Source organism: Schistocerca nitens, chromosome 1 (genome assembly GCF_023898315.1).
Source record: "Schistocerca nitens isolate TAMUIC-IGC-003100 chromosome 1, iqSchNite1.1, whole genome shotgun sequence".
Lineage (NCBI taxonomy): Eukaryota > Metazoa > Arthropoda > Insecta > Orthoptera > Acrididae > Schistocerca > Schistocerca nitens.
Genome location: NC_064614.1, coordinates 527,911,671 through 527,937,836, shown reverse-complemented (window position 1 = coordinate 527,937,836; position 26,166 = coordinate 527,911,671). Strand labels below are relative to the sequence as shown.

The 26,166-nt window shown below is 40.7% G+C and overlaps 1 protein-coding gene across 13 annotated transcripts in view; it reads left to right on the top strand.

Annotated features, from left to right (window-relative positions):
* The window catches only part of LOC126253413 (broad-complex core protein isoforms 1/2/3/4/5-like), a 492,630-nt gene that overhangs the window by 107,022 nt on the left and 359,442 nt on the right, over positions 1-26,166 (top strand). For all 13 annotated transcript variants that reach the window (XR_007545956.1, XM_049954773.1, XM_049954806.1 and 10 more), the window contains one exon: positions 22,240-22,546. Coding sequence is in view for 12 of the 13 variants with exons in the window: in XM_049954773.1 (XP_049810730.1) it covers positions 22,240-22,546 (307 nt within the window). In the remaining variant the exon portion in view is untranslated. The remainder of the gene's footprint in view (positions 1-22,239; positions 22,547-26,166) is intronic.

Sequence of the window (26,166 nt, the reverse complement as noted above, 5' to 3'; positions counted from 1 at the left end):
CGTACTTGTTGATGTTCACATGTTGACTCAACGACATCGTCAATTATGATTGGACCATCAGGATTCAGCTGTCAATCAATGGAAATGTGTTGGCAGTTCGAGTGAATCACATTTTTGCTACACAAAGTCAGTGGTTGTCTCCACAAATGCCGCCATCAAGGTGAACGGTGGCTCGAAATGTGTAGTACGTCACGGACACAGGCTGGTGGGAACAGTATTATGTTATGGAAGATGGTATTCTGCATTTGCATGGGGTGTGTGGTAGTAATCGAATGTCTTCTCCAGTGGTGGTGTTATCTTTCAGCAGTACAATTGACCATGTCTCGGAGCCAGCACTGTGCTACTGTGGTCTGAGGAGCATAGTGAAGTCACATTAATGTCTGAGTGACCTAATTCGACTGATGTAAACCCTATGGAACCCTTCTGGGTCACTATCAGGTGCTATCGCCATGTACGCATATCAGTGGCCTGTTATTTATGCGAATTACATGATGTGTGTGTATAGACATCTAATGCCACATACTTCCACAAACCTACCAACAAACTTTTAGATCCTTGATATGTAGAATCAGTGATTTATTTAATTCCAAAGACAGACAAATGAGCTATTAACCAGGTAGTCATAATGTTTTGGCCCACCAGTGTATATGCCTCATTGTGTGCTATCATTGCAAAAAAAAACCAAAAAATCATTTTTCAGTATCTTGAATTGTTTGAGAGATATGATGATTGTTATGACCACATTATTTGCGATGCACAAGGATGTGAATGGGTGCATCTTGCTCAACTGTCTTTTGGATATAAAATCCAATAACTCGAGAATGAAATGAGGTATCTTTCTGCTCTCAATTTTAAATAAAATTTAGAAATCTTATCTACATTTGATTACTGTAATATATGAGCTAAAATCAACTGTACGCAAAGTTTATGCAATGTGTTTTTACCTCTTCGAGCTCTTTAAAATTGCGTGCAATGTTTTACTTGATTTGATGCAGCATGGTAAGCATGACAGTTAATGAAAATAAATTCAGTTCTCTATCAAGTGGACTGTAAGATGTGTAAAAATCATTTTTTTTTGCCAATAGTTTTCAGAAAGTAAGGTAATAAGTATTTCATATTGACTACAATACTTTCTCTAATCACAGGCACTAGTATGTGGTGAACAGTACTGCCGTAACAAAAGTTACCTCAGCACTAAATGCAACAAGCGCGTTTGCAGCGGCGAAACGGTTAAGCAAAGGGTATGGCAGACTGTTTGCTCCCTCCTGTCTGTGTCAGTGGGCACATTCAGAAGGCAATAGATGAAGTCAGGGAGAAACTAGGATCTATAGTACAAATTAAAATCTATGATAAGAAAATAGAATGGTTTAGATATACTGATGATATTGCTGTGGGCATAGAACAATTAGAAGCTATCCTGGCTCAGATGATGACCACCCTCAACTCTTCCCATAATATGAAAATTAATGAAGCTAAAACAAAAGTCTCAGTAGCAAGTAGACAAAACAGTTGTCCATTGCTCACTTAACAGTGAGTGATTAGAGACTATTGAGTTCTTTGCCTACCAAGAGAGTTAAATTACATCAGATTGAAAATCCAATAAGGATATTACAAGCCAAATCCATCATGCAAAAGCTGATTTTACAAGGGAAGAAATCTTTTTACATCCAGCTGCATAGACAAACATCTCAGAGAACACCTCATAAAGACTTTTGTTTGGAGCATGCTTCTGTTTGAAAAGGAAACATGGACACTGAAGAGTAGCAGGAGAACATGAAATAGTAGCATTTGAGATGCGGTGCATTTCCTGAGTTGACTAGGTATAAGATAAGGAGCTGCTCCACAGAATGGAGGAAGAGAAGCCACCACGTCTCTTGAAACTTACCCAACACAGAAGGGACACACAGGTTGACCATTTGCTGAGACATGATGGTGTCATTAAAAGCATCATTGAGGGGACATGAAAGTGAAGGATGCAAGAGACTGGAATACATCGACCAGATCATGGAAGATGCCAGCTACACCATCTACACTGTTTTCTAGAGGAAGGCCGAAGACAGAAAAGTATGGTGAGCTACTGCTAGTCAGCATGATGGTCGGAGACATAAGAAGAAGACCTACACAGTCATTTTAAGACATTTGTCACCGACAGACCTAAGCGAGGAAATACCTGTGGCTGTTCTGTAGTGTTCCCTAATAGTGGCCTCAAGCTTCTTACATGGAACAAATTCATTGTTTATGATGCTGGAGTGCACAAAGTATTGAGGATACTGGAACTTTTGAGATGTATTTATGTGACAAATTTCATCATCTCTTCCAATTCCTTGAGTGCACTGCTAGCAATAATTGCATGTAACCAGCAGATAATGTTGTGAAATCCATTCAGGACACCACCCTTCACTCGCAATATGTAGGCAAGGAGGTGATAGTCTGCCGTGGTATATGGCAATCAAGAGCAATAATGAATTGGCAGATGCATCAGCCATCTCCCAGCATTCAGTGCCCTCACTATTGAGACACAGGTTACATGTCAGTGACAGGATAAGTGGCTGGAATAACAAAGTGCTTTCATGAAACCACAGATTCCTTTCCCAATTAGGGGAGAGCTCACCAATGTGTTTGTGGTGTATCCAGCTTAACACATTAGAAGGCAGTCCATATTTTGGCAAGGAATGTGTCATTTATTTTATATAATGGCACGCAACTTGTCAGACATGTACTAAATGTTTGTTTGTCTTCCCAGATTTTGCTCATCCTGAAGTTGGATCATCCAGCTCACATTTTCTGTATTTATGTTATTAGAATTATACCTTCAATTAATTTAAACTTTCTTGGTTTTGCAACTAATTTTGTGCCTTCAATTTTACTTTCTATTTCCTTTAACTGATCTAAAGAATCTTCAGTAATTTTCAAAAGTTTGTTTCTGCGTGTGTCTTTAATTGTCTGGATCTTGGTTACAAGTTTGGCTGTGTGTCTCTGTAAATCTCAATTATTCTCCTAAATCATTTTAATTTGTTTTTCCAGCTGTTCCTCGTGTTCCTGCAGCTTGTGACAAATTTTATTTTGTGATTTCTTTTGTTCTTTCAGGCTTTCCTAAATGGCGTACAGTCTTTCCAAACTAATAACTGTTAGCTCAGTGACTACTCACTTATATTTTTATCTGCAGTGTTGAAGCAATGATTAGAGTTCCTGTTTCATTAACTATTCTAATTTTGGAAAATGGAATCTATTGATGATTTACGTATATTTAAATTACTTTCTGCCAATAGCTGCCAGTAATCAAGCAAAATTTTCCTCTACACTAGCCATCTTATTTTTTCTGTATTGGTAATCGGTTGCTGCCTATTGTGTTACTATGACTAGTCACTGTTTAAATACTTTTCCTCATTTTCTTCTAACCATAGTTCAGTATTCTGTTCTGCTTTGTGCATTCTACCACAACATCATACCACAACTTCAGTCAAGCTAATGCTATGTGTTAGTTACAGACTCACAGAATTTTTTTGACTTCTGCCTCCACATCCAAAGATCATCAGTGATTGAAGTCCTGGTATGTGCTTTACTTCATGTAAAAAAAAAAAAATATGACTTTGTCACAAAGCATACTGTACACTGTCATAGCCTGCTCTTAACACTGTTTGTTGAAAATTTCTGTTTTTCTCACAACTGGATAGGCCAAAACTGTATGTGAAATATAACTCAATAACCAGCAAACTCCTCACTACCTGTGTTCTACAATACAATTTTAGGTATGAATATGCCATTATCACACAATGGAAAATCCAGGATGGAATGTAACAGTATTATGAAGAGGATAGTTTGCTACTCACCATATAGTGGACATGCTGAGTCACAGATAGGCACAACAAAAAGACTGTCTCACAATAAGCTTTTGGCCAACAAGGCCTTTGTCAAAAATAGACGGCAGATACACACACACTCACTCATGCAACCGCAACTCACACACACATGACCACAGTCTCTGTCAATAGAAGCCAGACTACGAACAGCAGTACATGATGAGAGAGGCAATCAGGTGGGGGTAAGGAAGAGGCTGTGGCAGGGACAGGGAGAGAGAGCAAGGGAAGGATGCTGCGGGAGCATGCAGGGACGAGGTGGAGAGAAGGTACGGCAGCTAGGTGCAGTCAAGAGGTTAGATGAAGGACAGGGGGGGGGGAGAGAGTGGGGGGGGGAGGGGTTAGTGGAAAAGGAGATAAATAAAAAGACTGGGTGTGTTGGTGGAGTAAAGGGCTGTGTAGTGGTGGGATGGGAACAGGGATGGAGCTAGATGGGTAAGGACAGTGACTAATAAAGGTTGAGGCCAGGAGGAGGGTTATGGGAACATAGGATATATTGCAGGGACAAATACCGCCTGTGCAGTTCAGAAAAGCTGGTGTTAGTGGGAAGGTTCCAGATGGCACAGGTTGTGAAGCAGTCATTGAAATGAATAACGTCGTGTTGAGTGGTGTGCTCAGCAACAGGGTGTTCCAGTTGTTTTTGGCCACAGTTTGTCAGTGACCAATCATGTAGACAGGCTGCTATGCCCACGGAGAATGCAACACAATGTTTTCAGCTTAGCTTGTAGATCACCTGACTGGTGATTGCTGGTGGTTGGTAAGTGTGGTATGGACAGAGGTACTGAGGCAGCCATCTTTGAGGTGGAGGGCAACAACTAGGAAGGTGGTTTGTCGAGTTGAGTAGGACCAGGCGACATGAATGGAGGAGAAGGTGTTGAGATTCTGGAGGACTGTGGATAGGATTTCCTCACCCTCGATCCAAATCACGAAGACGTAATCAGTGAATCTGAACCAGGTGAGGTGTTTAATATTTTGGGTGTTTAGGAAGGATTCCTGTAGATGGCTCATGAATAGGTTGGCATAGGATGGCACCATGAAGTTGCCCATAGCCATACCCCGGATTTGTTTGTAGGTAATGCCTTCAAAGGAGAAGTAATTGTGGGTGAGAATATAGTTGGTCAAGGGGACTACCATGTGGCAAAGGAAGATGTACTGTGGAGAGTTGGTATCTTTTGTATATGGCAGCTGGTTGCATGTAATAGGCTGAAGGTGTTGGTCTATGAGAATAGAGAGCCTCTCAGTGGGGGCACAGTAATCGGCCACAATGGGGCGTCCTGGGTGCTTGGGTTTATAGACTTTAGGAATCATTTAGAAGGTAGGAGTGTGAGGAGTGGTAGGTATGAGGAGAGAGATGGACTCCTGGAAGAGGTTATGGGACTGGTCTAAGGATTTTAGGAGGGACTGGAGATCCTGCTGGATTTCTGGAATGAGGTTGCTGTGACAGGGTCTGTAGGTGGATGAATCTGCCAGCTGAAGGAGTCCTTCTCCCAGGTAATCCTTGTGGTTCAAGACAACAGTGGTGGAGCCTTTGTCAGTAGGTAGGATTATAAAGTTGGGATCAGTTTTTAAATTTGTGGATTGCCGTTCTTTCTGCAGATGTAAGGTTAGTTTGCATGTAGAGGGATTTGAGGAGTGATGGTGGGACAAGGTTCGAGGTTAAGAAATTCTGGAAAGTTAATAGAGTGTGATTTGGGGGCAGTGGGGTTGGATCACATTTGGATGAAGGAGTAAACTGAGTCAGGCAGGGTACATCATTGATCTTTGGTTGAGTCTGATTGGTAGGGTAGATGGCAAAAAAGTGTTTCCACTGTGGGGACCGTGAGAAGGAGATCAGGTCTTTAACAAGTTCTGTATGACTGAATTTGGAAGTGGATGAGACTTTTGGTCAGATCTGATATTTCTATGGAGCTAAGGCTTTTGAAAGAAATGTTCATGACTGTGTTTTGGGTCTGTGTAGGTTCTGGATGCTGTGTGGTGGTTTGAGGGAGTTTTGGATGGTGGGATAAATATAATAGATCTGTGATACACTGAGCTTTTGAGCTGTGAGGGGACATGATGGAGGTTTGGAGGTTGTGGATAGTGGTAGTCCCAGGTGGGAGTAGGAAGTGAGCACAATGGAGAGTTTTTTTGAGGTAGCCTTGTGCATGTTGCTCCAGTTTCTGGAGGGCAAGGGTTTCAGTGTGTATCATGTGATACAGGAATTTGGGATTGCATAGCAGGAGAATTTTACTGTACTGCAAGGTGGTTAGGGCTTGATTGATATGGTTTTGCAGGACTATGTTAATGAGGGTTAAGGATAGATGGACTCTGAACAGATGGGGGTCATTGTGGAAGGAAGGGTGGCAGCCAGATATGGGTAATTTGATGGTAAGGCCATTTGTGAGGATTTCATGAGCCAAGCAACAACACAGGAAAAGTATGTGGGACTGCTGTGTTCTGGCTAAGGGTAAGGAAACTTTTCTGTATTGACACATATGGAAGGAGCAAGGAGCCTTGGTGGTGAAAAAACGTGAAAAAATGTATAAATGACATGGAATTAAATCCAAAAAAATTTGCAAAAAACACCCAAATATGAGAAAAAAATCACAAAAAGGAAGAAATGGGTTAAATAATGGGAAACAAGATAAACTCTGAGAGAGTATGTCGATGCTGAAAAGTGAAGAGTAACTGATATTGGTGTGAAGTCACAAAGAGATCACAGAAAAAATATAAATAAAAAATATTTTACTGTGGGTTGTGGTTCTGTAGGTGGATAAGTATGAAGAAGGGGAACAGTAATTGTGACTGGATTAGGTGAAATTACTAAGTGTGAACTGGAATAGAGAGGACAGGGATGGAGTGTTGGTGTTGAGGTGATAGTAAGATGGGATACAAGATAGTGTGGCACAGAAAAGATGTGGGAAAATACGGGAGAGTGATGCAGGGAGAGTGATCAGTTTAAAGGTAAAAGATTAATGATATCTGCGGGAGTAATGTGGGACATAAGATACTGCATCAACAGTCATCATGGTCTTGTAGCCATCTGTTGTTTGCGGCCGAGACGATTGATAAAGTGTGGCTCGTAAGTAGTGTGTGCAGTGCGGTTTGTAAGACAACAAGAGAAAACAGGAAAGAAGAGAAGGAAGGATGAATGTTGAGTATAGTAATGCATTAGAAAATAGTAACAAAGGAAAACAGCACTGGGTTTGGATGGAAGAAAAGCCATCGGGCAAAATCAAACAATGGAAAATTTCAGGGTGAAATGTAAGGATATTATGAAAAGATAGTTGCTACTCACCATATAATGGAGATGCTGAGTCACAGGAAGGAATGAGTAACGAAGGTTGGGGCCAGGAGGGTTACAAGAACATAGGATGTACTGCAGCTAGAGCTCCCACCTGCACAATTCAAAAACATTGGTGTTGGTGGGAAGGCCCCAGATGGCACAGGCTGTGAAGCAGTCATTTAAATGAAGAACGTTATTTTATGAGGCATTAGAAAATAGTAACAAAGGAAAACAGCACTGGGTTTGGATGGAAGAAAAGCCATCGGGCAAAATCAAACAATGGAAAATTTCAGGGTGAAATGTAAGGATATTATGAAAAGATAGTTGCTACTCACCATATAATGGAGATGCTGAGTCACAGGAAGGAATGAGTAACGAAGGTTGGGGCCAGGAGGGTTACAAGAACTAGGATGTACTGCAGCTAGAGCTCCCACCTGCACAATTCAAAAACGTTGGTGTTGGTGGGAAGGCCCCAGATGGCACAGGCTGTGAAGCAGTCATTTAAATGAAGAACGTTATTTTATGAGGCATTCTCAGCAAAGGAGTGGTCTTTAAGCCACAGTTTTTTGGTGCCCATTCATCTGGACAGACAGCATGTTGGTTGTCATGCCCATGTAGAATGCTGCACAGTGGTTGCAGCTTAGCTTGTAGATGGCATGACTGGTTTCACAGGTAGACCTGCCCTTGATGGGATAGGTGATGTTTGTGACCAGACTGGAGTAGGTGGTGGTGGGAGGCTGTATGGGACACATCTTGTATCTAGGTCTGTTACAAGGATATGAGCCATGAGGCAAGGGGTTGTGTGAGCAGGCATTATGTAGGGATGGATGAGGATGTTGTGTAGTTTTGGTGGGTGATGGAATACCACTGTGTGTGTGGTGGGAGGGGTGGTGGTGGTGGGGGGAGAGGAAGGGAGGACAGTGGGTATAGCATTTCTCATTTCAGGGCACAATGAGGAAGAGGCAGAACCATGATGGAGAATGTAATTCAGTTGCTCCAGGCCTGGGTGGAACTGAGGCACAAGGTGAATGCTTCTTGGTATGGATTGGATGGTGATTGTCAAAGTGGAGATATTGCTGGTGGTTGGTACGTTTGGCATGGACAGAGGTACTTATATAGCCATCTTTGAGGTAGAGGTCAACATCAAGGTAGGTGGCTATTTGGGTACAGTAGGACCAGGTGAAGCAAATGGAGGAGAAGGTGTTGAGATTCTGGGGGAATGTGGATAGGGTGTCCCCACACTCGATCCAGATCATGAAAATGTCATCAGTTAATCGGAACCAGGTGAGAGGTTTAGGATTCTGGGTGCTTAAGAAGGATTCCTCTAGATGGCCTGTGTATAAGCATAGGATGGTGCCTTGTGGGTGTTCATAGCCGTACTCTGGATTTGTTTGTAGGTTATGTCTTCAAAGGAGAAGTAATTGCAGGTGACGCTATAGTTGCTCATGACGACTAGGAAGGAGGTTGTTGGTTTGGAATCTGTCGGGCATTGGGAAAGACGATGTTCAATAGCAGTAAGGCATGGCCATTAGGGATGTTAGTGTAAAGGAAGGTGACATCAATAGTGACAAGCAGGGAAACGTGTGGTAAAGGAACAGAAACTTTGGAGAGTCAGTGGAGGCAAAAAAGCTAACCCTCCCATACAAAGGATACCAACCATTTCCTCCACTGATTCTCCACAGTTCCTGTTCCCTTCCAAAGGTCTCATCTTTAGCCCCACTCCCACATTCAGTCATGAAGGACTTGTTGAACACCATCTCTCTTTTTCCCGGTTCCTACAGTGGAAATACTTTTTCACCATCAACCCTACCAATCAGTCTCAACGAAAGATTAATGTTGTACCCTGCCTGACTCAGTTCACCCCACCATCCAAACTTGATCCACCCCCACTGCCCACAAAACACACCCTGTTAACCTTCCAGAATTTCTTAACCTCAAACCTTGCCTCACCATCATTTCCCAAACCCCCTCAACATGCAAACTAACATTACAACTGCAGAAAGAACTACAATCCACCAACTTAAAAACTGATCCTGACTTTATAATCCTACCTGCTGACAAAGGCTCCTCCACCGTTATCTTGAACCGCAAGGATTACCTGGGTGAATGACTCCACAAGCTGCCAGATTTATCCATCTACAAATGCTGCCACAGTGACCCAGTTCCAGAATTCCAGCAGGATATCCAATCTCTCTTAAAATCCTTAGGCCCATCCCAGAACCTCTCCCCAGAGTCCATCTCTCTCCTCATCCCTATCACACACTGAACTCCTACTATTTGAAAAAGTTAACGCAGAACAGGGAATCAGCGATCATAAAGCGGTTACAGCATCGATGATTTCAGCCGTAAATAGGAATATTAAAAAGGGTAGGAAGATTTTTATGTTTAGAAAAAGTGACAAAAAGCAGATTTCAGAGTACCTGTTGGCTCAACACAAAAGTTTTGTCTCAAGTACAGATAGTGTTGAGGATCAGTGGACAAAGTTCAAAACCGTCATACATAATGCGTTAGATGAGTATGTGCCAAGCAAGTTCGTAAGAGATGGAAAAGAGCCACCGTGGTACAACAACCAAGTTAGAAAACTGCTGCGGAAGCAAAGGGAACTTCACAGCAAACATAAACATAGCCAAAGCCTTGCAGACAAACAAAAATTACGCGAAGCGAAATGTAGTGTGAGGAGGGCTATGCGAGAAGTGTTCAATGAATTCGAAAGTTCTATGTACTGACTTGGCAGAAAATCCTAAGAAATTTTGGTCTTATGTCAAAGCGGTAGGTGGATCAAAACAAAATGTCCAGACACTCTGTGACCAAAATGGTACTGAAACAGGGGATGACAGACTAAAGGCCGAAATACTAAATGTCTTTTTCCAAAGTTGTTTCACAGAGGAAGATTGCACTGTAGTTCCTTCTCTAGATTGTCGCACAGATGACAAAATGGTAGATATCAAAATAGACGACAGAGGGATAGAGAAACAATTAAAATCGCTCAAAAGAGGAAAGGCCTCTGGACCTGATGGGATACCAGTTCAATTTTACACAGAGTACGCGAAGGAACTTGCTCCCCTTCTTGCAGCGGTGTACCGTAGGTCTCTAGAAGAGCGTAGCGTTCCAAAGGATTGGAAAAGGGCACAGGTCATCCCCGTTTTCAAGAAGGGACGTCGAACAGATATGCAGAACTATAGACCTATATCTCTAACGTCGATCAGTTGTAGAATTTTGGAACACGTATTGTGTTAGAGTATAATGACTTTTCTGGAGACTAGAAATCTACTCTGTAGGAATCAGCATGGGTTTCGAAAAAGACGGTCATGTGAAACCCAGCTCGCGCTATTCGTCCACGAGACTCAGAGGGCCATAGACACGGGTTCACAGGTAGATGCCGTGTTTCTTGACTTCTGCAAGGCGTTCGATACAGTTCCCCACAGTCGTTTAATGAACAAAGTAAGAGCATATGGACTATCAGACCAATTGTGTGATTGGATTGAGGAGTTCCTAGGTAACAGGACGCAGCATGTCATTCTCAATGGAGAGAAGTCTTCCGAAGTAAGAGTGATTTCAGGTGTGCCGCAGGGGAGTGTCATAGGACCGTTGCTATTCACAATATACATAAATGACCTGGTGGATGACATCGGAAGTTCACTGAGGCTTTTTGCAGATGATGCTGTGGTGTATCGAGGGGTTGTAACAATGGAAAATTGTACTGAAATGCAGGAGGATCTGCAGCGAATTGACGCATGGTGCAGGGAATGGCAATTGAATCTCAATGTAGACAAGTGCAATGTGCTGCGAATACACAGAAAGATAGATCCTTTATCATTTAGCTACAAAATAGCAGGTCAGCAACTGGAAGCAGTTAATACCATAAATTATCTGGGAGTACGCATTAGGAGTGATTTAAAATGGAATGATCATATAATGTTGATCGTCGGTAAAGCAGATGCCAGACTGAGATTCATTGGAAGAATCCTAAGGAAATGCAATCCGAAAACAAAGGAAATAGGTTACAGTACGCTTGTTTGCCCACTGCTTGAATACTGCTCAGCAGTGTGGGATCCATACCAGATAGGGTTGATAGAAGAGATAGAGAAGATCCAACGGAGAGCAGCGCGCTTCGTTACAGGATCATTTAGTAATCGCGAAAGCGTTACGGAGATGGTAGATAAACTCCAGTGGAAGACTCTGCAGGAGAGACGCTCAGTAGCTCGGTACGGGCTTTTGTCAAAGTTTTGAGAACATACCTTCACCGAAGAGTCAAGCAGTATATTGCTCCCTCCTACGTATATCTCGCGAAGAGACCATGAGGATAAAATCAGAGAGATTAGAGCCCACACAGAGGCATACCAACAATCCTTCTTTCCACGAACAATACGAGACTGGAATAGAAGGGAGAACCGATAGAGGTACTCAAGGTACCCTCCGCCACACACCGTCAGGTGGCTTGCAGAGTATGGATGTAGATGTAGATGTACCTTCGACATGCTTCATAATGTCTATATAAACCCAACCACCCACCCAGGATGTCCCATTGTAGCTAGTTAGTGTTCCCCTGCTGAGAGAATCTCTGCTCCTGTAGGACAACACCTTCAGCCTATTACCCACAACCTATAATCCTATACAAACCATTTCCTCCACCAACTCTCCACAGTTCCTCTTCCTTTACCACACAGTAGTTGCCTTGACCAACTATATCCTCACCCACAATTATTTTTCCTTTGAAGGCATTACCTACAAACAAACCCAGGGTACAGCTATGGGCACCTGAATGCACCCTCCTCTGCCAACCTATTCATGGGCCATGTAGAAGAATACTTCCTAAACACCCAGAATCGTAAACATCTCACCTGGTTCACATTTATTGATGACAACTTTGTGATGTGGATCAAGCGTGAGGACACCACATTCCTCCAGAACCTCAACTTCTTCTCCCACATTCACTTCACCTAGTCCTACTCATCCCAACAAGTCACCTTCCTCAATGTTGACCTCCACCTCACAGATGGCTATATCAGTACCTCTGCCCATATGAAACCTACCAACCACCAGCAATATCTCCACTTGGACAGCCACCACCCATTCCATATCAAGAAGTCCCTTCCATAAAGCCTAGCTACCTGTGGCCACTGCAGCTACAGTGATGAGCTGTCCCTCTCAAAATACATCAAGGGTCTCACTGAGGCCACCCATTCCATACAAGGAAATCCCTTCCATACAGCCTAGCCACAGGTGGCTGTTGCATCTGCAGTGGCAAGCAGTCCCTCTCAAAATACACCGAAGGTCTTATTGAGACCTTTACAGACTGTAAAATTACACACTCCCCTCCCGACCTTGTACAAAAACAGATCTCCCTCACCTTATCTTTCCAGTCATCCACCACCTTCCAGAGTCCCAGTGTTCAGCCACAGCAGAGTATTCCCTTGTGCCTCAGTACCACTCAGCACTGGAGCAACTGAATTACATTCTCTGCCAGGGTTTTGCCTCTCTCTCATCATGCCCTTAAATGAGAAATTCCCTCCCTACTATCCTTCGCACCCCTCACCCCCACCCCTTTTCCCAGGGTATTCTACTGTCCACCGAACCTACACAGTATTCTCGTCCGTCCCCTCACAATTGCCTCATGGCTCTCATATCCTTGTAATAGACCTAGATGCAGGCATGCCCCATACATTCTGCCACAACCTCCACCTACTCTAGTTCTGTCACAAACATCATCTATCCCATGAAACATAAAACTACCTGTGAAACCAGTCATGTGATCTACAAACTAAGCTGCAACCACTGTGCTGTATTCTACGTGGGCATGATAGCCAACATGCTGTCTGTCCGGATAAATGGCCACCGAAAAACTGTGCCCAAAAAACGACTGGACTACTCTGTTGCTGAGCACGCCACCCAACATGATGCTCTTCATTTCACTGACCGCTTCACAGCTTGTGCCATATGGATCATTCCCACCAACACCAGCTTTTCTGAATTACCCAGGTGGGAACTTTCCCTGCAATATATCCTACATTCCTGTAACCCTCCTGGCCTCAATATTCATTAGTCATTGTCTTTACCCATCTAGCTCTTTCCCTGTTCCCATCATTCCAGCTCTACCCAGCCCTCTATTCCACCAATGCACCCAGTCTTTTTACTTCTCTTATTTTCCGCTACCCCCCCCCCCCCCCCTCCTCCCCTCACTCTCTGGCTAACCTCCTGAGTGTACCTAGCTGCCCTACCTGCTCTCCACCTCATCCCTGCATGCTCCCATAGCAGCACTTTACCATCCCCCATCCTTCCTTGCTATCTCTCCCTGTCCCTGCACAGCCACTTCCTTACCCCCACCCGGTTGCCTTTGCCATCATGCACTGCTGTTCGTAGTCTGGCTTCAACTGCCAGAGACAGTGGTCAAGTGTGTGTGTGTGTGTGTGTTTTGTCTATTCTATTTTTGACAAAAGCCTTGTTGGCCGAAAGCTTATTGTGTGAGTAGCAACTATCCTTATCATAATATTGGTCGATAATTGCGAGTTTGAGTTAATGTGATCTCTTAATATCTAAAAAATTAGTTCAGGGCATCAGAGAACTACGTCTACCTGTGTGTTGAGTGATCAGCATGCCTGACTGCCAAGTGGAGGAGTCAATTTCAATTTTTGGTATTGCCAAGAATTTTTCAGTTGCAGACTGAGTGGTTTGGGGTGCACTATTTCTTGTGAGGTGAACTGAGGAACTTCTTTAGCAAGGAGAAGTGCTTCTAAGATCTGAAAAGCTGACAACAGTTGGGAGCACATTGTGTTGACCTGATATCCCTCCCTGCAGTATCCAGGTGATACCATTAGAGGGTGACACTGTAGCTGGTCACTATCGTATGGTGTTGTGGTGTTTGTTAAATCAGAAAACCGATTGCTGCATGATTCTCGCACTTTATGAATTTGCTGAGCGTAGTGGTTTATAGGTGAGTGATTTGGCATCACAATTACCATGTAGGTAATTGAATCAGAACTATGAAGCCTGCCAGAATCTTGAGTTTGTGGTAGTGAAATTGCTGTTGAAAATGTGTGATGTTGGGAAGAGCACATCATGATCATTTCCCATGCATTTCTCTACATTGATGTAGTGGAACAGTCCAAGGAACTGATTTACTGTCAGAGTGTATACATAAGAGTTATGTTCATTATTTTATCCTTGTCACATGACTATACTGAAGACAAACTGTTGAAAATTATATAAGGCACAGTTTTAGGGCTTCAAATGATGGATATTTGTTACATTTCATGAGATCTACATTTATCTCATGCAAAATGTTAACATTCAGACATTAATGTTCGATAATATTACTTATAAGGATTGTATGAGTAAGATTTTGGAAAATATAGTGTGTTCAGATATTACAAAATACTACAAAGAAAGTGATATGTTTACACAGAGTCAGCATGGATTCAGAAAATATTGACAGGGATGGCTCAAGTTTATTCCATATTTCTGTATCTCCGGAACACTTTTGACACCATTCCTTACAAGTGACTCCTAACCAGACTGTGTGCCTATGGACTATTACCGTAGTTGTGCAACTGGATTCATGATTTCCTGTCAGAATGGTCACAGTTCATAGTAACTGAAGGGAAGTCATTGCGCGAAACAGAAGCTATATCTGGCATTCCCCAAGGAGGTGTTGTAGATCCTCTGCTGTTCCTAATCTATTGTTTGCAGATGATGTTATTGTTTACCATTTAATAAAGTCATCAGAAGCTCAAAATTATTTAAAAATAATTTAGGCAAGATATCTGTGTGATGTGATAAGTGATACTTGATCTTAAACAATAAAGAGGATGAAGTCTTCTACATCATTAAAAAAATAACAAAATTGTTAAATTTCAGTTATGCATTAAATTGCAAAATTTGAAGGTTGTTGATTCAACTAAATTGGAACCATTACATAAAAAATATTGTTGGGAAGGCGAACCAAATACTGTGTTTTATTGGCATATCACATAAAAGATACAACAAATATACTAAATAGGTTACCTCTACTTTGCAAGTCCACCCTCTTCTGGAGTATTCCTGTGTGGTGTGGGGTACATACCAGAAAGGACTGACGGACTGGAGTGTTGCTGTGCAGTGTGGGATCCATACCAAATAGGGTTGACATAAGACAAGTTTGAAGAAGAACAGTTTGTTTTATATTATTGTGAAGTAGGGTAAATTGTGTTATGGATATGAATGAGATTGGGGAAGGAATAATTAAAACACAGGTGTTCTTCGTGCCAATAAGATCTTTTCATGAAATTTCAATCACTAACTTTCTCCGCTGAAAGATAAAATATTTAGTTGACTAACACTTGCGCAGTGAGAAATGACCATCATAATAAAATAAGAGAAATCTGAGCTCTCATAGAAAGATTTAGGTGTTCATTTTGCCGACATCCTATTTGAGAGTGGAATAGTCAAGAAATACTACTGAAAGTGATCCTGTGAAACCTCTGCCAAGCAGTTAAGTGTGAACTGTAGATTAGTCCTGTAGATGTAGATATTAACAGTGCAGAGAAATTTTTCTGTTAGAATTTGTGGTTACCACCATATTTAAATACGAGAAGAAGTAGATGAAACAATGTTGATGAAAAAGTAACTTGAAAGCTACAAACATTCCAGGAATCCATTATTACCTCAGTCTGTTGCACAGACTCTATTTGTTTTGAGACAATGTGGAGCAGTTTGCATCAACATGGACAAGGTATCAAATTACTGCTGCTGCTGCTCATTTTTATCTGTACATGGAAATTCATGTTACAGTTTTCCCATTTATGACATACTTATCAAAATTCCTTATGCAAGCGCAATGAATTTGTGCATAGCTGAACTCATAGTTAGTAAAAAACATGGTAGGTATTGTGTGTAGATATGCTGTGAGCAGTGGCATGGCCACAGACAGTGCATAGTAGCTTGTAGGCACACTGTGCACAAGTGTAACTCACAGAGTTGTGAATACAGTTGGAATTCTTTGTGTTACAATGTATTATTATTATCATCATCATCATCATTACTATTGACAATAATTTATTTGTTATTTAAATAAACAAATAAATTTGTGTTTATTTAAAAGTTTTTCAGTTATAAAACTGATGAAAAACTATGTAAAACATTGTTGGTTGGCTAGTTTTCTATGGTCGATGAAATACCTAGTACTGTATAAAGCCTCTGGAGCATGTTAACGTCTTTCACCATTTTGGACACTACTTCGTTTTTGCTTGGTGTGGGGTGTTGGGGGTGGGGGTGGTGGGAAGGCTCCTACAGCTTAGACCAGGCCACAGAGACATGTGGTATGGAAAAACCACTGATGAAGTCATTCTAAACTATTTATAACAGTAGATTGTATTTTATTTTATTTTTTAATTTTACTTAGCAATTACATTTATCCAGAATGAAATTTTCACTCCACAGCAAAAGTGTTTTGGAGACACCCCAAGGCTGTGGCTAAACCATGCCTCTACCGTATACTTCTTCCAGGAATTTTAGTACTGCAACTTTCGCAGGAGAACTTCTGTGAAGTTTTGACGGTAGGAGATGAGGTACTTGTGGAAGTAAGTTGTGAGGATGGGTCATGAGCCATGCTTGGATACTTCAGTCGGTAGAGCACTTGCCTGCAAAGGCAAAGGTCCTGAGTTCGAGTCTCTGTCTGGTAGTACACAATTTTAATCTCACAGAAAGTTTCAGTTGTGTTTATATAGGTAAAATAAACCAAGTTTAAGACAGAAGAAAGTCCAAAACTATATTACTAGTGCCATCTACACTAATTTTACAGAAATGCAGAATAGGGAATGGGATAAAATTATCATGCATTTGCTGTTTATTACAGTCAAAGCTAGTCAGATATAGCATGATCAGTCCTCTGTTTTGGTGTTAATAAACTGTTTCAAGAAGACTGAGTGCAAAGTTCAACATATAAAGAGAATATCATCTGAGCAAACTTTGCTGTCAGCTTAGATGACATTACATTTGAAAGAAGGAAAAAGTTTGCAAGTTGTCAAAACAAATAATTGTGATTTATTTGAAACCATTATACTACTTGAAATTTGTTGTAATGTTAAAGTTTACAATAAATTGGTATTTTGTCATGCCTTGCTCACTTGACTTGTGTATTATTTCAGCAGTCCTCTTTGTTCACACTAAGTGAGGTGGCACACTGGCTTAAATATTGAACTCAAATTTGGCCATTCACAATTTTGTTTTCCATGGCTTCCCTAAATTTCTTAAGGTGAATGCTGGGAAGGTTCCTTTAAAAAGGATGTGACCAATTTCCTTCTCCAGGTTTGTCCAATCTGGAGAAGTGCTCAGTCCCCAGTAACATTCATAGCATACAGCTGTATGAGTATTTTTTGTGTTACGACTAGCTTTGGTCACTGATCATCATCAACATATCTGCATAAACAATTAGAGAATTAAATTTACCAAAATACATAAAAAGTGTTTGGCTTACGGTGACTATGGTGTAAATTTTTATACATACATTGTGAAAAAGTGTCATACATGAATTGCGCATCAGATCATTTTTTGGACTTAAATTACAATCCGCCATTATGCATCCAAAAAGATCTGTAACAAATGAAATAGAAATAATATTATTAAAAATGTATTATCAATATGTAAAGCCAGAAAATGTTCTGGCAAATAACAAGCTCTAGGAAATTATTTGACATGCTTACACATAAATAGTCAGAAGCTATGTCCCATACTAAGTTGGGCTGGTTAAAAGAAAAAAGAAAGCATAAAAGAAATGACTTGTCTTGTGAAATTACGTACAAATTTGTAACAAATGCAAGTGGTCCAATGTTTATCAGATCCAAACAACTTGACAAAGAACTTCTTTATATTGGTACTATCGAGTGACACAATTTTCTCTATAAAAACATAAAAATAAACATTTGTTTGAACAGTATTTGAAAGCTAACAATTTACAGAGGACAGTTACATTAAGAAACATTGTAGTTCTGTATAAAATTTCTGTGACTATTATTTCATCACCCACATCCATAATGGAGGGCACTAACACATGCCTGTGCGATGGTGCTCAATTTGGAAGAAAACCGTTTCAAATCCCAGTGATGGCAAATTTTCACTGCCAGTATTTGGCTGGTAAGACAAGGAGAAGTGTTGGGATGAAGTTCCCGATCTCTCTCATGAAATGAGGGCATGCAACATTGATGGTGGTGATCTGTCCACCAGATGGAAAATTTAAACTTGGCGGCCGACTTGATGCTATTTGAGAGGAGTAGGCTGTGCTGGCATTGGGTTTCACCATTTTCGTTTCCTTCATTACAGTCCTCAAAATGTCACAGATACCACCTCCACTGGGCCCTTGCCTACAATGGCAGTGCAGGAAACCTGCATCTGTTCTCATACACTCAGTCTCTGAGTATGGGAGTACTTTTTTTTATTATTTCATCATTAAATGAACCATCACCAATGTACTTTAACAAGGACATATAATGAACATTTGGGAACAAGTGTACAAAACACTTTATATCGTGGAATAAATGCCTACTAAATACAGGGTGTACATGAAGTCTGGGAACATTTTCAATTATTTATTGCGCAAGAACCAAACATTGTACAGATATCATACATATGTCGTTTCGAAGAGAAACCCTGAAAGTTTTTTTTCATGTATACCACCACAGCATAGTTTGGTAATTTGTCGATACCGCTAGTCGCAAACATGGCGAGTTCAGGTGCGGGGAGAGCTTTCTTCGTGTTGGAGTTTGACAAAAACAAGTTTGTTACAGCTGTTCAGCTGATGTTTAGAACCAAGTACAGTAAGAAGCCACCAACAAGGAAGGCCATTTACTACTGGCATACAAGCTTGTTACGATGGGTTGCATGTGCCCTGTAAAGAGAAGTGTGGGTACCTGAACACGGAGCTGCCACATCGTTGCATCAGTCGTGCTACAAAAGGGGACAGCTGTTTCATGAAATGGCCTCCCCGGTCACCAGATGTCACTCCATGTGACTTTTCTGTGGGGACACATTAAAGATCTGGTGTATGTACTGCCCCTACCACATGATGTAGCAGAACTCCAGCAGAGAATACGGGAAGTAACTACCACAGGGACGATGCCATCCTGTGGTGGGTAAGGCAAGAATTCGATTACCATACCGGCGTCTGCTGGTTTACTCGTGGTTTAATGTTTGTAAAAAATACTTTCAGAGTTTCTCTTCAAAATGCAATATGTATGACATCTGTACAATATTTAGTTGTTGTGCAATAAATAATTGAAAGTGTTTCTGGACTTCATGTGCACCCTGTATACACTGAAGAGCAAAAGAAGCTGGTACACCTGCCTAATATCATGTAGGGACCCTCCGAACACGCAGAGGTGCCGCAACACGACATGGCATGGACTCGACTAATGTCTCAAGTAGTTCTGGAGGGAACTGACACCATGAATTCTGCAAGGCTGTCCATAAATCCGTTAGAGTATGAGGGGTTGGAATTTCTTGTGAACAGCATGTTGCAAGGCATCGCAGATATGCTGAATTATGTTCATGTCTGGGGAGTTTGGTGGCCAGCGGAAGTATTTAAACACAGAAGAGTGTTCCTAGAGCCACTCTGTTGCAAATCTGGATGTGTGGGGTATCACATTGTTCTGCTGGAATTGCCCAAGTCTGTTGGAATGCACAATGGACATGAATGGATGCAGGTGATCAGACAGGATGCTTATGTATGTTCACATGTCAGGGCCATGTCTAGATGTATCAGGGGTCCTATATCACTCCAATTCCACACGCCCTACACAATTACAGAGCTTCCACCAGCTTGAACAGTCCCCTGCTGACATGCACGGTCCATGGATTCATGAGGTCGTCTCCATACCCATACACATCCATCTGCTCGATACAATTTGAAACGATACTCGTCTAACCAGGCAGCTTATTTTGAGTCAACAACATTCCAGTGTCAGTGTTGATGCGCCCAGGTGAGGCATAAAGCATTGGTGGTGCAGTCATCAGGGTACACGAGTGGACCTTTGGCTTCAAAAGCCCATATCGATGATGTTTTGTTGAATGGTTTGCACGCTGACACTTGCTGATGACCTGGCATTGAAATGTGCAGCAATTTGTGGAAGGGTTGCACTTCTGTCATGTTGAATGATTCTTTTCAGACGTCGTTGGTCCCATGTCTGCAATGTCTGAGATTTGATGTTTTACCAGATTTCTGATATTCGCTGTACATTCATGAAATGCTCGCACGGGAAAATCCACAGTTCATCACTACCTTGTAGATACTGTGTTCCATCGCTCGTGCACTGACTACAACATAATGTTCAAACTCTTGATAACCTTCCATTGTAGCAGCAGTAACCGATCTAACAACTGCGTCAGACACTTGTTGTCTTATATAGGCGTTGCCGACCAAAGCACCCTATTCTGCCTGTTTACATATCTCTGTATTTGAGTATGTATGCCTATACCAGTTTCTTTGGCACTTCAGTGTATATGTAAACTGTTCATAGTGGGCAGAAAATTGCAGATGTTGGGAAACAGTTATTTGAAGGGGTGATACAAACTATGCATAACATTTTATTGATGTTAATATAAACTAAGGAAGAAATCCACCCTCAGATATGTAAAATAATATATAGAAATTAGTTTAGTAAAGTACTGAAAAGTTGTGCAATCTGTAGGCTAATACATTTCGAAAGTAGTATCAGATGTAGTACTAACTCAAAAAGTACAGATGACATATAAAACGTTTAATCATAGTACTTAACAAATACATGATCCAGGAACGAGAAAGATATTTAGATCTAATGATCTTTGCCCCATTAGTGTTTGTTACAAATTTGTTAGTAACCTCAGAAGACAGTCATTCTGTTCATACTTCCTCTTCACTTTTGACCATTCTGACTTCATATACTTTTGGCTATTTGCCTGTAAATATAAGACTTCATTTCCTAGTGCTTGTAATTTTTCAGACCATCTTATGACTTCACAGTTTGATAACATGTTTTATATAATAACATTGCTTTTTCCATTTGTTTTTACAATTTTCTGGGTGCACAGTGATGAAATATTATAAGTTTTTGTTCCAAAATGGTTGTGATGCAAAATGTGTATTCAGAACATATATGCGTGAAGTTTATACTGTGTGGTACACTAAGTCTAAACAAAACAAATTGTGATAGATTTGTTGTTGTTGTTGTTGTTGTTGTTGTTGTGGTCTTCAGTCCTGAGACTGGTTTGATGCAGCTCTCCATGCTACTCTATCCTGTGCAAGCTTCTTCATCTCCCAGTACCTACTGCAACCTACATCGTTCTGAAAGATTTGTTGTATCAGAAGAAAAATTATTTTGAGAAAACTACAAGAGTGAGACACAATTGCTGACCAGTATTTACTTTCAGGGGAAATGGCAATACTGCCAATAGTAACATATCAAAGTACATCCTCTATCATAGCTTTTTGGAACTAGTAGTACTTACCTCTGAGAGTAGAAAGGGATACATTGGGGAAGGCTAAAAAGGAAGGGCAAGTCACTTAGACATGAGACCCTCATCCCAATAACAGCTGAATCCCTCTCATCCTGGTGTGTGATTGACCTGCCCTTCTTTTTAACCTTCCTCAATGTATACTTTTTTCCCTTTGTGAAGAAGTAACTATGAACTCCAAAAGCTAGCATAGTGTATGTACTTTTATATGTGGCAGTTCTGGCATTTCTTTTGAAGTTAAGTGTCAGCCAGCAATTTTGTGACAGATTTTTCCAGCAATTTTGTGACAGATTTTGTAAAATTGTAATGTATTGTAATGATAGCAAGCAATTGCCTAATAAAAATGTTAAATTCAGTGGCATTGTCACATGATATTGAACACCAATAATTAATCTTTTCTATCACTATTTTGAAACTATGCAGACACCTATTTTGTCAGCAACTGAATGGAAACTTGCAGATCCTACAACTAAAACATTGTTATTTTCACAAGTACATCTTATTGTTCATATTTTATATTACAATTGTTTGGGGATATTGCTTCTGATTCAAGTTTTAGTGTTACATTCCACCACATAGACATTTATGTTTAAAAGTAATGGCAAAAGAATTTATTGTAATTAGGTGTATGTTCTTAAACACTGTCTTGTTGCTACACAGGTGTCACAAGGATATCCTTCTGGAAATGATGCCAATATTGATCTGGCTTCTGCTGTGAGTGAGGAAAGTGCATCTCCAGCTCGACCAACCAAACGGCTGCATAGTGATGCATCTGTTAGCTCAAGCACATTATCACATAGGAAGGAACAAAAGGAGGAAGAATTTGTTCAGAAAATCCCCAAGGTTGAACCCATCGATCTTGACTTGGATGCAGAAATAACGAGTGATCAAATCTCTCCTGAAGGGCTCCAGCAATTCCTTACAAATTCTGGAAAGAGTACACATCCACAACAAAATATTTCAGCAGGTATGCCTCAATATGATACATTTTACACACGCTCAAAGTAATGTCATTTTTTAAATTTATTTGTTTAAGGATCAGTTACAAGATGGAGTGTATAACAGATGCAATATAAATCGAAGTCTAAGCATTTTATGGGGGTTGTTCTGGACAGGTGTTTCCTTATTATTCTTGTATCATCAGCGCTATTATAAGTTAATGAATCTCCTCTAATCACAAACATTTTAAAAATATGAACACTTTTGGATGAAATTAATTGAACAAAATGTATGTTTGTAATATCTAATGAAAATAATTGCCTGAAAGACTCCCATTATCGATGGTCTTATGCTCACGTTGGGATTAGTAAATATAAAACTCTATGTTAAAGACAAATGCCAAAAAGAACAAAGTGGATAATTGTTGAAGAGAATAATTCGTGAGTAAAAAAAAAAAAAAACCTATTGAACACTTACTATATCTGTGTTGTGTTAGGCCTATCCAACACACATTCTTCCTCATCATCAACCTATATGATTTCTTAGCAAAAATGTATGTGCTTGATTCAAAATTTCAATCCTCCAGCCAAAGCCGGCTTGAGAACATTTTTCCATTTAAGCAACATATCATTTACCACAACTTGAGTTGCCATTTCTTCGAGCATTGGCAAGAGATTTAAAAATAAATCCAAACATGGAGATTGTGTGAATGTTCTTTTTTAAAATAAGTACTGGTGTTACATAGACATCACTCTGTAATAGATAGAAATTTCTGAATCTTATTTCAGTGCTAAATATTGAAAGACAAAACAATTCATTTCCATTTAAGGTAATTCACTAAGATCTTTAAAAGTTCTTAGTGAAAGCAGAAAGAACTAGACGTATTGATTGGTCTAACTTCAATAAGAAGGTTCCATCTAGTGAACTGAGGTGGTAAGGAGGACACAGATTTGTGTGTGATTTGAAAGAGAAATAAATTGTTAGTAAAGTCAAGTGTAAATCCTACAATTGTTTACATCTACAGTTATGTACATACTTGGGAAGCCACCATACAATGCATGACAAAGGGCACATTATACCAATGCTAGTCATTCCCTTTCCTGCTGCTGTTACAAATGGAGCATGGGGAAAACTACTGTCTACACACCTCCATAAAAGCCCTAATTTCTCTTATCTTGTCCCTCAATTTTCAAAACAGGGTTTTACAGATAGAGTGTTGTCTTTCCAACCAGGGATTCCCCTTTGAGTCCATGAAGCACCTCTGAATTGTTTCAGTATGTTTATTTAATACAACTTGATCTCCAAACACTCGAGCAGTATTCAAGAATGGGTCGCACATTGTTCTATATGCTGTCTCCTTTATAGAAGAGGTATATTTTATGAGGATTCTCCCAATAAATCGAAGTAGAGCATTTGCCTACTACCACGTATGCGCTCATTCCATGTTATATCGCTTTGCAGCTGAGATATTTAATTCCTGCAACTCTGTCAAGCAGCACACTGATACTACTGTATTTGAATATTACATGATTATTTTTCCTGCTTATCTGCAGTAACTTATATTTTTCTCCATTTAAAGTAAGATGCCATTCATCACATCAACTAGAAATTCTGTGTAAGACCTCCTGTATCCTCGTACAATCACTCAATGACATGCTTTCCCACACACTACAGCATTACTAGCAAACCATCGTAGATTGCTGTTCACCCTATCCATGAGACCAATAGCATTCTTGTCACACTTTTCTGGGATGCTCATGACAATACCCTTGTCTTTTAAACACTCACTGTGTTTAGCTACTTAAGAAGTGTTCAAGTCACTCACATATCTGGTAATCTATTCCGTATGCTTGGACTTTGGTTAACAGTCTTCATTGGGGCACTGTGTCAAATACTTTCTGGAAATCCAGGAATACAGAATCTGACTATTACCCTTCATCCGTGGTTTGCAGGATATCATGCAAAAAAAGGACAAGTGGAGTTTGGCAAGAGCAGTGCTTTCCCATTCTGTGTTGATTTATGTGTGGAACTTTTCTGTTACGAGGAAACTTATTAGATGGTGAAAATTATTGAACTATATGATAAAAAGAAAGGAAAAAATAAAACATAAATTAGTTACAAACTATGGCGTGGACACACTTCATTCAACATGTAAACATCACTACAGATATTTGGATTTAGATTGAGACATGTTCAATATGCCTGCCATCATTGGCGATGATGTGGCACAGATGAGTAGCAAAATTCTGCATGACCCGCTGAAGTGTCGGAACATTGATGCTGCCAATGACCTCCTGAATGGCTGTTTTCAGCCCAGCAATGGTTTTTGGGTTATTGCAGGGTCGCATGTGTTCAGATCCAGAGAATATGGTGGCCAATTGAGGCCCATGCCAGTGGTCTCTGGGTAGCCCAGAGCCAGAATGCCGTCCCCAAAGTGCTCCTCCAGGACATCAAACACTCTCCTACTTTGATGGGATTGAGCTCTGTCTTGCATGAACCACTTCTTGTCAAAATCAGGGTCACTGTGTATAGTGAGGATGAAATCATCTTCCAAAACCTTCACGAACCATTCGGTAGTCACTGTGCCTTCAAGTAATATCACACTGATTATTCCATGATTAGACATTGCACACCACACAGTCACCTGTTGAGGGTGTAGAGACTTCTCGATCACGAAATGTGGATTCCCAGTCCCCCAAATGTGCCAGTTTTGCTTATTGATGAACCCGTCCAAATGAAAATGGGCTTCGTCACTCAACCAAGCCATATTCACGTCACATACCTGTTCATCAATTCGTTGGACAACACTGTTGGCGAAACACAACTGTTGTTCTGTGGCCCTGGGGCTTGATGGCCGATGAGTTTGAATTTTGTATGGAAAGAGATGCAGGACTTCAACAATTTGTCGTAGTGTCACCCGATTGATTCCCACCTGTTGTGCAGCTCGTCTGATCAGTTGATTTTCTGGGGGTGGTTTGAAACACAGTGCATGTCTTCTCGATGTTTTCAGGCATTTCCACTCTTTCTGGACGAGCGACATTGCCAACACAGTCATCATGAACACTGCCCGTTCTCTCAAACTTTCGAATCAAATTCGTGATTGTTAGCATACTTGGACCAATTGTCTTCAGCTTGAATTCGGTTGCAAACTTCCTTTGAGCTGCAGTTGGGCTGTTCTTGTTTGACTAGAAGGCCTTCACAAGCACTATTCACTCAGGCATGCTGTACCATGATGCCCCATGGCCAACCGTGCAGTTTAAATGTCGTAATGCAAACCGTTCAGAAGTTATGATTATTTTATGTCATGTAGTTCAATAATTGTCTTCCTGTGTTTCAAACTTAGAATATGCTCAAGAATTCTTCAGCAGACCGATGTTAAATAGGTAGGTCTGTAATTTCATGGGTCCATTTTTTTAGCCTTATTGTATACAAAGAGTCATTTATGCTGTTTTCCTACTGTTCAAGACTTTGTGCTCGATAAATGTAAGCTAAGTAAGGGCCCAATTCTGAAGAAACCAAACCCGTCTGGACCTGGTGACTTTCAACATTTGGAGTTTCTTCTCACCAATAGGGATGGGTTTGTGTATCCTTCATACAGGAATTTGTGTGATGGCCAGATAATGGTATGTCTGTACAATCTCTTGTCTA